Source organism: Zalophus californianus, chromosome 10 (genome assembly GCF_009762305.2).
Source record: "Zalophus californianus isolate mZalCal1 chromosome 10, mZalCal1.pri.v2, whole genome shotgun sequence".
NCBI lineage: Eukaryota > Metazoa > Chordata > Mammalia > Carnivora > Otariidae > Zalophus > Zalophus californianus.
The window spans coordinates 3,134,590-3,146,353 of NC_045604.1; the positions used below are offsets into that span (position 1 = coordinate 3,134,590).

General features: G+C 59.8%; 1 protein-coding gene across 4 annotated transcripts in view; it reads left to right on the forward strand.

Annotated features, from left to right (window-relative positions):
- The window catches only part of KIRREL1 (kirre like nephrin family adhesion molecule 1), an 89,836-nt gene extending 79,206 nt beyond the window's left edge, over positions 1 to 10,630 (forward strand). Inside the window, exons 6-15 of one of the 4 annotated variants that reach the window (XM_027612582.2) lie at positions 186 to 291; positions 466 to 614; positions 796 to 923; positions 1,552 to 1,726; positions 1,808 to 1,908; positions 3,186 to 3,384; positions 4,485 to 4,640; positions 4,789 to 4,928; positions 5,521 to 5,598; positions 5,714 to 10,630. In XM_027612582.2, coding sequence (XP_027468383.1) covers positions 186 to 291; positions 466 to 614; positions 796 to 923; positions 1,552 to 1,726; positions 1,808 to 1,908; positions 3,186 to 3,384; positions 4,485 to 4,640; positions 4,789 to 4,928; positions 5,521 to 5,598; positions 5,714 to 6,190 — 1,709 coding nt within the window. In that variant the 3' untranslated portion in view covers positions 6,191 to 10,630. The remainder of the gene's footprint in view (positions 1 to 185; positions 292 to 465; positions 615 to 795; positions 924 to 1,551; positions 1,727 to 1,807; positions 1,909 to 3,185; positions 3,385 to 4,484; positions 4,641 to 4,788; positions 4,929 to 5,520; positions 5,599 to 5,713) is intronic. The other 3 variants (XM_027612584.2, XM_027612583.2, XM_027612585.2) reach the window with 3 other exon arrangements.
- The last annotated feature ends 1,134 nt before the right edge of the window (positions 10,631 to 11,764 follow it).

Here is an 11,764-nt window from a genome sequence, read left to right on the forward strand (position 1 = left end):
CCCCCTAGCCGGCCCCCTGGAGGCTCCGTGGGGTAAAGGGAAGGCAGATGGCTTCTCTATTGGAGCTGCTTCACTACAGACTCCAGTTCCCAGATCTCTGCACAGGGAGAGGGCTGGGTGTGTGTGTTAGGAAGAGAAAGAAACCTGAGGGACAGAAAAGACCCTTCCTGTCCCCTGCTTTGCAGACCCTCCCACGGTGACCCTGTCCATTGAGCCACAGACGGTACAGGAGGGGGAGCGCGTTGTCTTCACTTGCCAGGCCACAGCCAACCCTGAGATCCTGGGCTACAGGTGCGAGGGGTGGGGGCTGGGGGCACCCTGCGCCTGGAGTGGGGGGTGCCGGGGTGCAAGGGGTGGGGGCTGGGGGCACCTTGGAGTGGGGGGTGTCGGGGTGGGGGTCATGCTACTGGATGTGGGTGAGAGGGGTCCAAGCCCTGATCGCCACCTGTGTTGCCTTCACCCCAGGTGGGCCAAGGGCGGCTTCTTGATTGAAGATGCCCACGAGAGTCGCTATGAGACAAATGTTGACTATTCCTTCTTCACGGAGCCTGTGTCCTGTGAGGTTCACAACAAAGTGGGGAGCACCAATGTCAGCACCTTAGTAAATGTTCACTGTGAGTGGCTGCAAGGGCAGGGGTGGATGGGGAGGGCAGGGACCTTTGAAGGGTCTGGGGTAGGGGTGGGGGGACAGGGGACTGGTCGGAGGAAGTGGCAGGGCAGCAGAAGGAAGAGAGGATCGGCTAGAGCTGACCCCCGATGAGACTGAGTCCCTAGCAAGTGCTCTTTTCTACACAGTTGCCCCCCGGATCGTAGTTGACCCCAAACCCACGACCACAGATATTGGCTCTGATGTGACCCTCACCTGTGTCTGGGTGGGGAATCCCCCCCTCACCCTCACCTGGACCAAAAAGGATTCAAACATGGTAAGACGCCTGCTACCCATCTTGAGCACGGGGAGGAAGGAGTCGGTCGCAGGTGGGAGAGCAGGGGTGGGGTGAGGCTGGTGCAGCCTTACTTTTCAAGTCGAAGCTAGAGTGTTTCCAGGGTCTTGGGATTTGGAGGAGGCGGTCAGTGCTCGGGGTCAAAACCCACTTGTCCTCGCAGAGCAGCTGGCCGGTTCAGTGGTCATGGGAGGGACGGGGGACCTGTGTGGGGGGGAGGGGGGAGGGGTGGGGGTTTCTGCAGATCCGGTGAATGATTCCACATTAGGAGGGTGGGAGGGTTGAATTCTGCAGCTCTGCAGACACCTGCATTAGATAGTTTGGGCTGGAATTGCAGGAAGAGGGATTTCAGGGTGAAACTTCCTGCCTTGTTTGGCAGGGAAAGCTCTAGAACAGACCGTCAGAGAGGCTGCATTCTCTGGGAGACCACTGCAGCCCCAGCTGCCCTCTCTGGCCTCAGCCCTTCTCAGCCCACCTTTGCAGAGACGGCAGGCCTCAGTGCGGCCCTGTTTAGAGTCAGGGGATGCACCTTTGCCCTTCTGGGAATTCACTTGTGGCCCTTCCTGCTTTCTTCCCGATGCCTCCGATGCGGGGCCCCACTCGGACCCAGGGGCCCAGGCCTCCTGGCTCCCCACCCGAGGCTGCTCTCTCTGCCCAGGTCCTGAGTAACAGCAACCAGCTGCTGTTGAAGTCAGTGACCCAGGCCGATGCGGGCACGTACACCTGCCGGGCCATCGTGCCTCGGATCGGTGTGGCCGAGAGGGAGGTGCCGCTTTACGTGAACGGTGAGTGGCCTTCGGGGCTGGGCTAGGGCGGGCAGGTGCTGTGATGTCCCGCCGGCCCTGACCGCGTCTTCTTGCTCACAGGGCCCCCCATTATCTCCAGCGAGGCGGTGCAGTACGCTGTCAGGGGTGACGGGGGCAAGGTGGAGTGTTTCATCGGGAGCACGCCGCCCCCAGACCGCATTGTGAGTGCCGCGACTGTCACAGGGTCTGAGGACAGCCAGCCACCTGGAGGCTGCGTCCCTCTGCCCTCGTCCCTGCTCACGTGCCACTTCCCCCTCTCTCATTTGTCTCGTGACCCTGAGCCAGTTACTGAGTGTTTCGATCCTCAGTTTTGTCATCCACAAAATGGGGGCAGTGTCCCTGCCTGATGGCCGCAGCAACAGGTGTGAGAGGCCGGGGCGCCCCGGCTGCTCTCTCTGCCTCATCTCCTTCCCTCTCCTCAGCCTCCCTCCACCCTGCCCCTGGGTTCCCCGGCCCTCTGCCCCCTTCTGTCTTCCTCCTCCTACCCGCTCCCCCTCCCCCCTCCGTTCTCCTCTTCCCCACACCATGCGCCATTAATTCCTCCCATGACCATTAACCGTCAAACCCCTCATCACATTTAATGACCATTTGGCTAACTCCAGGGCTGCCCAGGGACACTTCATTACCACGGCCGCCTGGGCAGCGGGCGGCTCGGCTCCCAGGGGCTTTCCTTGCAGAGCTGGGAGGAGTGATCCCTGGAAAGGAGCCAGTGCTCAGGGAGGGGACAGGAAGGGGGTGTCCCGGCCAGGAAGTCAGGGGTGGAGGAGGCTGCGAGAGATCCTCCCTGTCCTAAGAGTCTGGGATGGGTCTCCAGAGCCCCCCGGGTGGGTTCGTGTGGGGCCAGCTGCGGCTTGGCTACAAGTAAGGCTGAAGACTCTCAGACCACCAGAGCTGGACAAACCCCAGGCATCCAACTCCAGCCTGGTCCTCTGCTTTTACAGATGAGGACACGGAGGCCCAGAGAGGGGAGGGGAGGCCACACAGGGGCTCAAGGGAGAGCCAGGCCCAAGGCCGCATGTTGACTCCCCATCCAGGACATCAGGGCTGCCAAGTATTGGTTCACTGGCCCAGCAGCACCTGCATCCATGGGATTGTTAGAAAAACAGAGATTCCTGGACCTCTCCCCTGGAGTTGCATATTTAAGAGTTAAGCTCCAAGAATCTGCATTTTAAAGAATGTCCCTAAGCATATCTGCATGTTCCTGGCATACATCTCCATTGTGTTGGTAGCCACTGTTTCCCTCAGACTGGAGATCCTATGCCAAGGCTTGAGGCAGCAGGTGTGACTTGGGCTTGGCCAAGGCTTGAGGCAGCAGGTGTGACTTGGGCTTGTTGCAGAGTGAGCGCTGGGCCGGGCTGAGGGACACACAGGGCACACGGGACAAGGGTGGGTGGGTCAGGTGTTTCTGCCACCTGCTCCTTTCTTACCCCCCCCCCAGGCCTGGGCATGGAAGGAGAACTTCCTGGAGGTGGGGACCCTGGAGCGCTACACGGTGGAGAGGACCAACTCGGGCAGTGGGGTGCTGTCCACGCTCACCATCAACAATGTCATGGAGGCAGACTTTCAGACGCATTACAATTGCACAGCTTGGAACAGCTTTGGGCCCGGCACAGCCATCATCCAGCTGGAAGAGCGAGGTGACCATGGCCAGGGTGCGGGGCAGCTGGGCGTTCTGCTCCCTCTTCTCTCCCCTGGCAGTCCTTATGGGGAGACAGCTCTCTCGGGGGCCTACCCTCCAGAGCCTGCGCTGGTGCTCAGCTGGGGAAAACCACCCCCTTTTTTAAACGTTCATTGAGCCTCCCCTCTGCGCCCGGCCCTGCGCAAGGGGCAGCAGGGATGGCGGTGCGCAAGACGCGGTCCCGGCCCTCGAGGGGGTTTTGGGTCAGTGGAGGAGCACACAGAGTGGGAGCAAAGGACTTCAGGTGGAGAAAATCAGAAGCTTCATGAAAGGGTGTACTACTACCCACCTCACGGGGTTGGCGTGGGGATGAAGTGAGAATATCTATAAAACACCAGGCTTGTGGTGCCCCACCTCTTCGAGAACCCTTCATCTGCTAGGAGGCACATGCTTCCTCCCTTAAGACGCTGCATGTCGAAGGAGGCACGGCCTTTGACTTTTTTGGAAGCTCTGACGAGGGACAGAAAGGCGGGGGCTCCCATCAGGTGTGCCTTAGCTGAGAGAGCCAGCGACGGGGTGGTGGGGAAGAACAGAGCGGAGGGAGTACGGCAGGTCCCAGCGAGGAGGGGAAGAACCTCCCGAGGGTCTGATCCGTCCAGGACTGCCAGGAAGGGAGAAGAAGCTGGAGGAGGCTCCCTGGGTCCTACTCAGCTCTGGGGAGCAAGGGAGCCAAGGAGAACTGTGCGAGCCCTGCGAGGGCGGGTGCTGGTGCCTCCCTGGCCATGGGGTGGGGGCAGGGAGGTGGTGAGAGGTGGGGACACTGGTGACAGGTCGGAGTTTGTGGAGACAGCTGACCTCAAAGGGCAGCCCAGCCCAGGAAGCCGAGGCCAAGCCTCGCAGGCAGGTGGGCTGCAGAGGGGAGGACGGGCCCCCAGGGACAGGGTCACGCTGTGTCACAGCTGCAGGGACGGGACACGGCCATGCTCCCAACCCTGATCAAGCCGAAGCTCAGGCCTAAACCCAGACACAATGCAGACCTTCCCCTCCAACTGCCCCTGACTTGAGCAAACACCGTTCGCGTCCGCGGATATCAGTGGAGCTCTGGCACCTGGCCTTCAGGTCCCTGTGAGCCACCAGCCTCACCCCAGCCTCTCCTTCCCTCTGAAGAGGTGCTGCCCGTGGGCATCATTGCCGGGGCCACCATCGGTTCGGGCGTCCTGCTCACATTCTTCTTCATCGCCTTGGTGTTCTTCCTCTACCGCCGCCGCAAAGGCAGTGAGTACGGGCCTCCCCCCGCGCGCGCGCGCACACGTACAGCGCCCCCCCCGCGACAGGGCGCCCTCCCAGCAGCCGGACCGCCGCGTGCCCAGGGCTGGCCTGTAGCGGCTGGCAGAGCGCGTCCAGGCTGCCCTTCCCTGTCCAGGTCGCAAGGACGTGACCCTGAGGAAGCTGGACATCAAGGTGGAGACTGTGAACCGCGAGCCACTTACAATGCATTCAGACCGGGAGGATGATACAGCCAGCGTGTCCACTGCGACTCGGGTCATGAAGGCCATCTACTCGGTGAGGGTCCTGTTCCTCCTGGCCCACTCCCCTCTTCACGTTCTTGGGACCCGCCCCAGCTCTGCGAACCACCTTCTGTCTGTCTTCCCTGCCACACTCACGCCCAGGCTCACACGTGCTCACGTGTGTACGCACAGGCGCACAAATGCTCCTGCATGTACTCACATGCACGCACGCACACATCCACCCCAGGCTGATTCCCCTACAGCAGAAGACAGGCAGGTGGGGCCCCCCCATAGGCCCGCGCTTGGCCCGATCCTTACACCCCCCCCCCCACACACACACAGTCAGACTTGGAAGCCCCTAGAAGTTTTCTGGTCCAACTGCCCCATAGCTCAGACGAGGAGACAGTCCCAGAGAGGGGCAGTGACACACCCAAGGTCACGTTGTGCGTCCACGACAAACCCGGTGCCAGGCCGGCTCTCCGGCCTCTCCCCACCCCCGGCGCCCCGGAGCCTCTCCTGGGCTGGGTTCAGACTCAGAGCTCCAGTGGGCCGGGGGCCCCAGACCCCTCCGGCGGCCCCAGGGCGTGGGGCGGGGCCGGCGCAGGATGAGGCCGGCAGGCCCTGACGCCCGCCCTGCGGCTCCGCAGTCCTTCAAGGACGACGTGGACCTGAAGCAGGACCTGCGCTGCGACGCCATGGACACGCGGGAGGAGTACGAGATGAAGGTGCGCGCGCGGGGCGGGCGAGGGCAGGCTGGGGAAGGGGGACGCGGGCTGCCAGCGGGACCCGGCAGGTGCACCACGGCCGCGCCTCCACTGCGCCCTTGCCCCTCGTCCGCAGGACCCCACCAACGGCTACTACAACGTGCGCGCCCACGAGGACCGGCCGGCATCGCGGGCCGTGCTCTACGCGGACTACCGCGCCCCCGGGCCCGCGCGCTTCGACGGGCGCCCGGCCTCGCGCCTCTCGCACTCGAGCGGCTACGCGCAGCTCAGCTCGTACAGCCGCGCCCCCGCGTCCGACTTCGGCCCCGAGCCCGCCGCCCCCGGGCCCGCAGCCCCCGCCGGCGCCGACTCGGCCGGCACGTTGTCCTATGAGAACTACGACAAGTTCAACCCGCACCCCTTCCCCGCGGCGGCGGGCTACCCCACCTACCGACTGGGCTACCCCCAGGCGCCGCCGTCCGGCCTGGAGCGGACCCCGTTCGAGGCGTACGACCCGATCGGCAAGTACGCCACGGCCACCCGCTTCTCCTACACCTCGCAGCACTCGGACTACGGGCAGCGGTTCCAGCAGCGCATGCAGACTCACGTGTAGGCCTGGAGCCCGGCCGGGGCGCCTCTGCGGGGCAGAGGACGAGGCTCTCACAGCCGTTCCCTGATATTCAGGGGCGTTGCGCGTCGCTCCCGGCCCGGACCAGCCTTCCTCCGCCGCCGCCGCGGCTGCGGCAGGTGGGGAGCAGGTCTCCCGGAAACACCCCGTCCCGAGGATGGTGCTTTGTGCATGCCCCAGCCTCCTGGGCCTGCCCTTCCCTCTTCTTCGGGAGGACGTGTCTCTTCTGACCTGTGCTCTCGCCTGGCCCCAGCACGGGAACAGGGAAGCGAAGGTTGTGGAGAGCAGAGGGGGCACTTTTTAGCATTCCCATTCTGCCCCACCCCTTTGGTCTCCCCTAAGTGGACAGGGATGTGTGACGATGAGCAGGCGTTGGCCTAGGGGGACACGCAGTGGCGGGTGGGGGTGGCCCAGGCACAGATATGTGGAAACACATTTGCCTGGCCAGCCCCTCTGCCCTCTGCATTCACACCCCGGCAGCATCCTTCCTTCCGCGACTGCAGAAGGGACCTTGGATTGATTTTAGCTGTCCACAGAACAGCCCTGGCACTGAGTTCAGATCCGGCCCTCGTTCAGCTGGGATTAAAGGGCCAGCTGTCCTGGCTGCTCATCATGGACACCTGTCTGTCAGCAGAGGATCCAGATCCGCCCTTTCTCTGTCCTCTGTGCAGGGCCAGCCAGTTAGATCACGGGGTCCCCATGCAGAAAGGAACGGTGGGGGAACCATGTCCTGACTCACCAGCAGGAAGGCTGTGTGCCTCAAAGCAGTTTCCAGAACCCCCTCTAGAGGAACCCCTTCCCTCCTCAGCCTGCCCTGTATCCTGGCTTTAACTCTTGAGCCCGTCTGGGGAGTGGTGGTGTGAGGGCCGGATGCTATAGGCTATTTTTCAAAGACAACAAAAAACAATGAAAACCTCATTTGGGGAGAAAAAAAAGCTGTAGGGAATCCCCAGCCCCAAGTCCCAGTGGGAAGGAAAGGGGGCACCTGCTCTCCTCCAGATTCCTAGCACCGTCCATTACTCTGAATTTCCAAGCACTTTGAATCCATTTTTAAACATTCAGGTGGTAAGACCTGTCCCCGATGGGCTCTGACAGGCTTAGGGAGGGGGCCTGGCTCTCAAGACTGCTTGTCCTGCCCACCAGCTGGTCGGGGAGGCTACCTTCCGGGGGCATGGGTGATAGGCTCTTCAGACAGGTTTTGGTTTGTTAAGTGTCTTTTTTTTTCTTGGACCAATCAAATTCCTTCTTCCACTTTCAGTGCCTTGAGTGTCCAGCTTTGGTTGACCGGCCCTGTGTGGGGGAACACAGGGGATGGGTATTGCAAGCCCCAGACACGCCGTCAGGTGTTGCAGAGTTTCGGGGACGGCGGGTGAGGGGCCTGGAGAGGGAGGAAGGTGGCACGGAAGGGCACTGCAGGCAGTCACGCCCATGCTGTCCCCACACACACATTCCACATGGCCATTCTCAGCCGCCGCCTCTGACCAAAGAGAACTGTGCCCCCGCCCCAGCCTCCCCTTCCCCCGGCGGGTGGAGTCTCGGGGGCAATCCCCAGAACGCGCTTTGCCCTCTCTCCTGGTCACCACTCATTAGTCGTGTTTGCTTTAATGAGTTACATGGTCATCAGCCACGGACCATCACCACCCTTGCGGATGGGTCTGTGGGGTGACATTCCTCACCGTCCCTGCTCGTAAGGACCAGCTAATGCCCAGGGAGAAAGTAGCTCGGTTCCAGCCTGGCAGGCTGCCTCTGCGTCCCCTTCCGCAGCGACAGGGGCAAATCCTGGGTGTCCCTTGGGGGTGGGGGGGCATCGTCCCGGCTCCAGCTGCATTCCACCCCTACCCCTGGGAGCTGACCCCTCCCTACAGAGTCATTTTATGTGAGCCCCTGGAGAAGGTCTGGTAAGGGATGCGGGTTCCTGTGCAGATGAATTCACGCATACTCTGATTATCTTCGCAGAAACAGAAGCCATGCGTAATCCAAACAGTTAAAGTCTAAAGATGGTGATGGCTCTTTAAACAGGAATATTCCAAAAAATATTCATTTGCATTTGGGGTTTGGCTACATTCTGTTTCTTCCCTTTTATTAGTGCTGGGTCCATTCTGTTGAAATGATGAAGAGGAGGGGCCCAGGGTCAGTGGCTAACTCAGTTGACACTACAGGGACCATTAGCTTTCAGAAGCCTGTGGCCAGAGCTCCTTCTCTGCTCTCTGCTCTTTAACCCAGTAACCGGCCCCTCCTGGGTATGGAGCGTGCACAGTGCAAGGCACAGAGAGACCCCGGCGCCCCAGGCCCTCTCTGCCCTCTATTTGCACGCTGTTCATCTGATCACAATCGGAACCGGGGCCTGCCTGTTGGGCCAAATGGAATTGCTTTTCTGGGGAGTGGAAGGCACCCTTGAACGTAGTGGAGCTTTGCTGTTGGAGGCTGGGGCCCTCCAGCAGGGTGCCGAGAGTACTTGATGTGGCCACCTTGGTGATCCTGATCGCCTTTGATATTCTCATCTTAGTGAGAAGAGCGAGGCACTAGGGGTCAGGAGATCGGGGACGCCATCCTGAAGCTGCCATTGACTGAGTGACCTTGGCCTAACCTCTTTACATTTACTGCCCCCGATTTTCTGGCCTTAAAAAGAGGGGGAGGGTGGCACAACCCTAGAATTATTCGGCTCTTGCTGTATTCATTCGGTGAGGTGGGGGGCCCAGCCACCCCTGGTGAGGAGCTGGGAACAGGACGTGAGCAGGGAAGGGATGGGGGTGGTAGAAGGTTCTACTCTCTTGAAAAAAGCTTTCACTGTGGGCCTCTTGCTGGAAGTGTTGCGAATAAGTTTCCGCTAGGTTCCCCTGGATGCCAAACGGCAACAAAGCATACCCTGAGCCTGGGTGAGATTGGCGTGCGCTTATCCTCTGACCATTGGGAATGGTCGCTCACATTGGGAGCCCGCTCGGAATTCTGCCCGTGTGGCAAAGGCGTCTGTGGCCAGGGCGGGGCAGGGAGACTCCTCCACTGGTGCCCTGGTTTCGGGCAGCTTTGACCGAGGGGGAACTGGGAGTAGCCACCATCCACGCTGTCCTCAGGAGCGCAGGGACGGCGCAGCCCTCTCACTGGGGAGGTGAACCTGCCGGCCAGGGTCTCCCGAGCCAGATGGTGAGGCGTGAGCACGGCTGACCCCTCTGTGAAGCAGTAGAGGGAAGTTTTGACGTGAACTCGACCTCGAAGAGGCTCTGGTGATTGTGGGTGAGCTGCAGTCTCTTCCCTCGTGGGGGTGCTCACACTGCATCTCGAATCCTGGATCCCTCTAAGCCCAGCCCCAGCGTCCTCGTGAGGTCAGGAAGGGGAGCCAGCAGGGATGGAGCGGTGCTCCCCCGAGCGCCGTGCCTGGGATGGAAAAGGTTGGCTTGACCCCCCATCTGCAGGCCCATCACTTTGAGGGCAGCATTCCAGGACTGAGCGCCCTGCCCCGGCCGTGGAAACCGAGGCTTCTCTACCACTCCAGTGTGTCCCCGGCGGGTCCCCGCCTTGCGCCTCTTGTCGGGGAATCACCTGAAAGGTGTTCGTGACGGCCCTGCCTGGTGGGACCAGTGAGGAGAGTCACGGGGCACTCCATAGACCGAGGGATGTAATTTGGAAAGGCATCTATTTTTGTGAAGAGGCTATAAAACTAGCATTTAAGTATCCCCCTCCCTTGTCCTGCCTTCCCCTGCCCTTCAGAATGGGGGGGTTGGGGGAGGTGCCCATTTTCTTGCATCACTGTGAGGGAGCTCCAGGCCCCGTCCCTGGAGAAGGCGTTGCTGTGCAGAAGTCACAGGCCATATGGGCGGCTCTGGTACAAGCCTGCCCTTAAAAATAATAACAGTAATAATAATAATAATAGTAGCTCCATTTGCATAGAACTACCACATTCCCGCCAGCCTCCTGCCCCTGCTCCTGGCTTTTCGTTTTGGCCACAACCACCAGCCTTTTCGAGGGTTGGTGGGCTGTGGGGCCTTCTACCTGTTTCTGGAGGTCAGACGCTGCCCCGGGAAGACCCCCCACTGGGGAGAGCACAGCCGAGCGCTGCCCGGAGGCTGGGCTGCACCAAGTCTGCCCGGAGGAGCCCTGGGGCCCCGGAAGTCACACTCTCCACCCCAGCCACCCTTGGGGTCACAGCCTCTACTTGGGGCTCCAGTTGAGTTTTCTCCTCCCAAACCCCAACAATAAATGGATCCAGGATGACAAGAGAAGAGAAAAAAATATATTATTTTTGTTAGGACAGACCATCGTAGGTTTTTAGCAATGTGTGTCTGTGTGTCCTCACGCCTTTTCCTATTCTGCCTGTTTTCATTTTCCTTTTTTTTAAATATTATGTACTATATTTTTAGTCTCAAACACACTATATATTATATATATTTAATTTTTTTATATATATAAATATAAATGTTTTAAAAAGCACCATGTTTTGTGTTATTTAAGGCATGAGCAGCTCTCGTTACTTAAAAGCTTGCCTGATTTGGGGTGAAATGGTCAAATTTGGGGAAAAGAGAGATTTTTGGGTTGAGATTGCAGAGAGGATCTATTTGTGTCCTCCAGGCGGTTACTTATATTTGTGGCTGTCTCAGGGCCCTGCGGCCAGGGAAGCCAGCAGCTGTGGGGGGGAGGGGGGGCAAACAGCGGGAGGTCACCGCACCCTAAAGTTTGGTGCCAAATCCGATTATGGGGCAGGAAAGGGGGCGACTGACCCCGGGTCCGGATCCCGAAGGAACTGGGAGAGGGTGGGAGCCAGATCGGTTGCATTTATTAAGATGCAGAGGTTTGGGTCCGCAGCGAAGTTCCCAAACCTGTGGCCTTCTGGTTCCGAGTGAGGAGGTGTGAGCAGGTGCTGTGGAGGCCCGCACGGGCCATCCCGCTGAGAAATTTGAAATCCTGGAGTGTAGTGGCTTTCGCAAGGACTTCACTTTGGTCATTTGACAGGAGCGTTTGAGGATCACTGGGGGAAAAACGGCTGTTTTCAGATCATGTTTTTTGAAAGCTATAAATCATCAGAGAGATAAAAGGCTTTATTGTTTGCATCATCCACATAACAGCCACGCAAACCAAAGCTGGTCCACGGTAGCCGTTCTGTGTGCAAGGGACACAGGACACAATCGGAGGCAGAGGTAGGGATGGGAGAGCTGAAAAATACTTTAGAGGTAATGTAACCCATTTCCAAGAAGGTTGGAGGTCACAGTCAGAGGCCCCGCTGACAGGCTGGTGCAGTGGGAGCCGTGGGGAGACGCCGTGTCCAGGACCAGGAGCCTGTCGGTGGCCTGAGGCTAGTCCCATGTGGGCGGGAATGAGAGGCTCAGGTGCAGGTGGACCTGGGGGCTGCAGCCAGGTGAGCTGAACCGGGGCAGGTAAAACCTGGCACGATAGTTGGGGGCCAGAAACAAACAGGATAGAGTAAAGAAAAAAAAAAAAAACAGAGGAGAAAGAAGCAGGTGTGCAAACATGGAGACCCTGGTGAGTCCGTTAGGCCAAGCCATGTGCGGTGGGTCCGCGTGGGAGGCACCTGCTTCCTCTGTGCATCCCCAAAGCCCAGCACGGGCC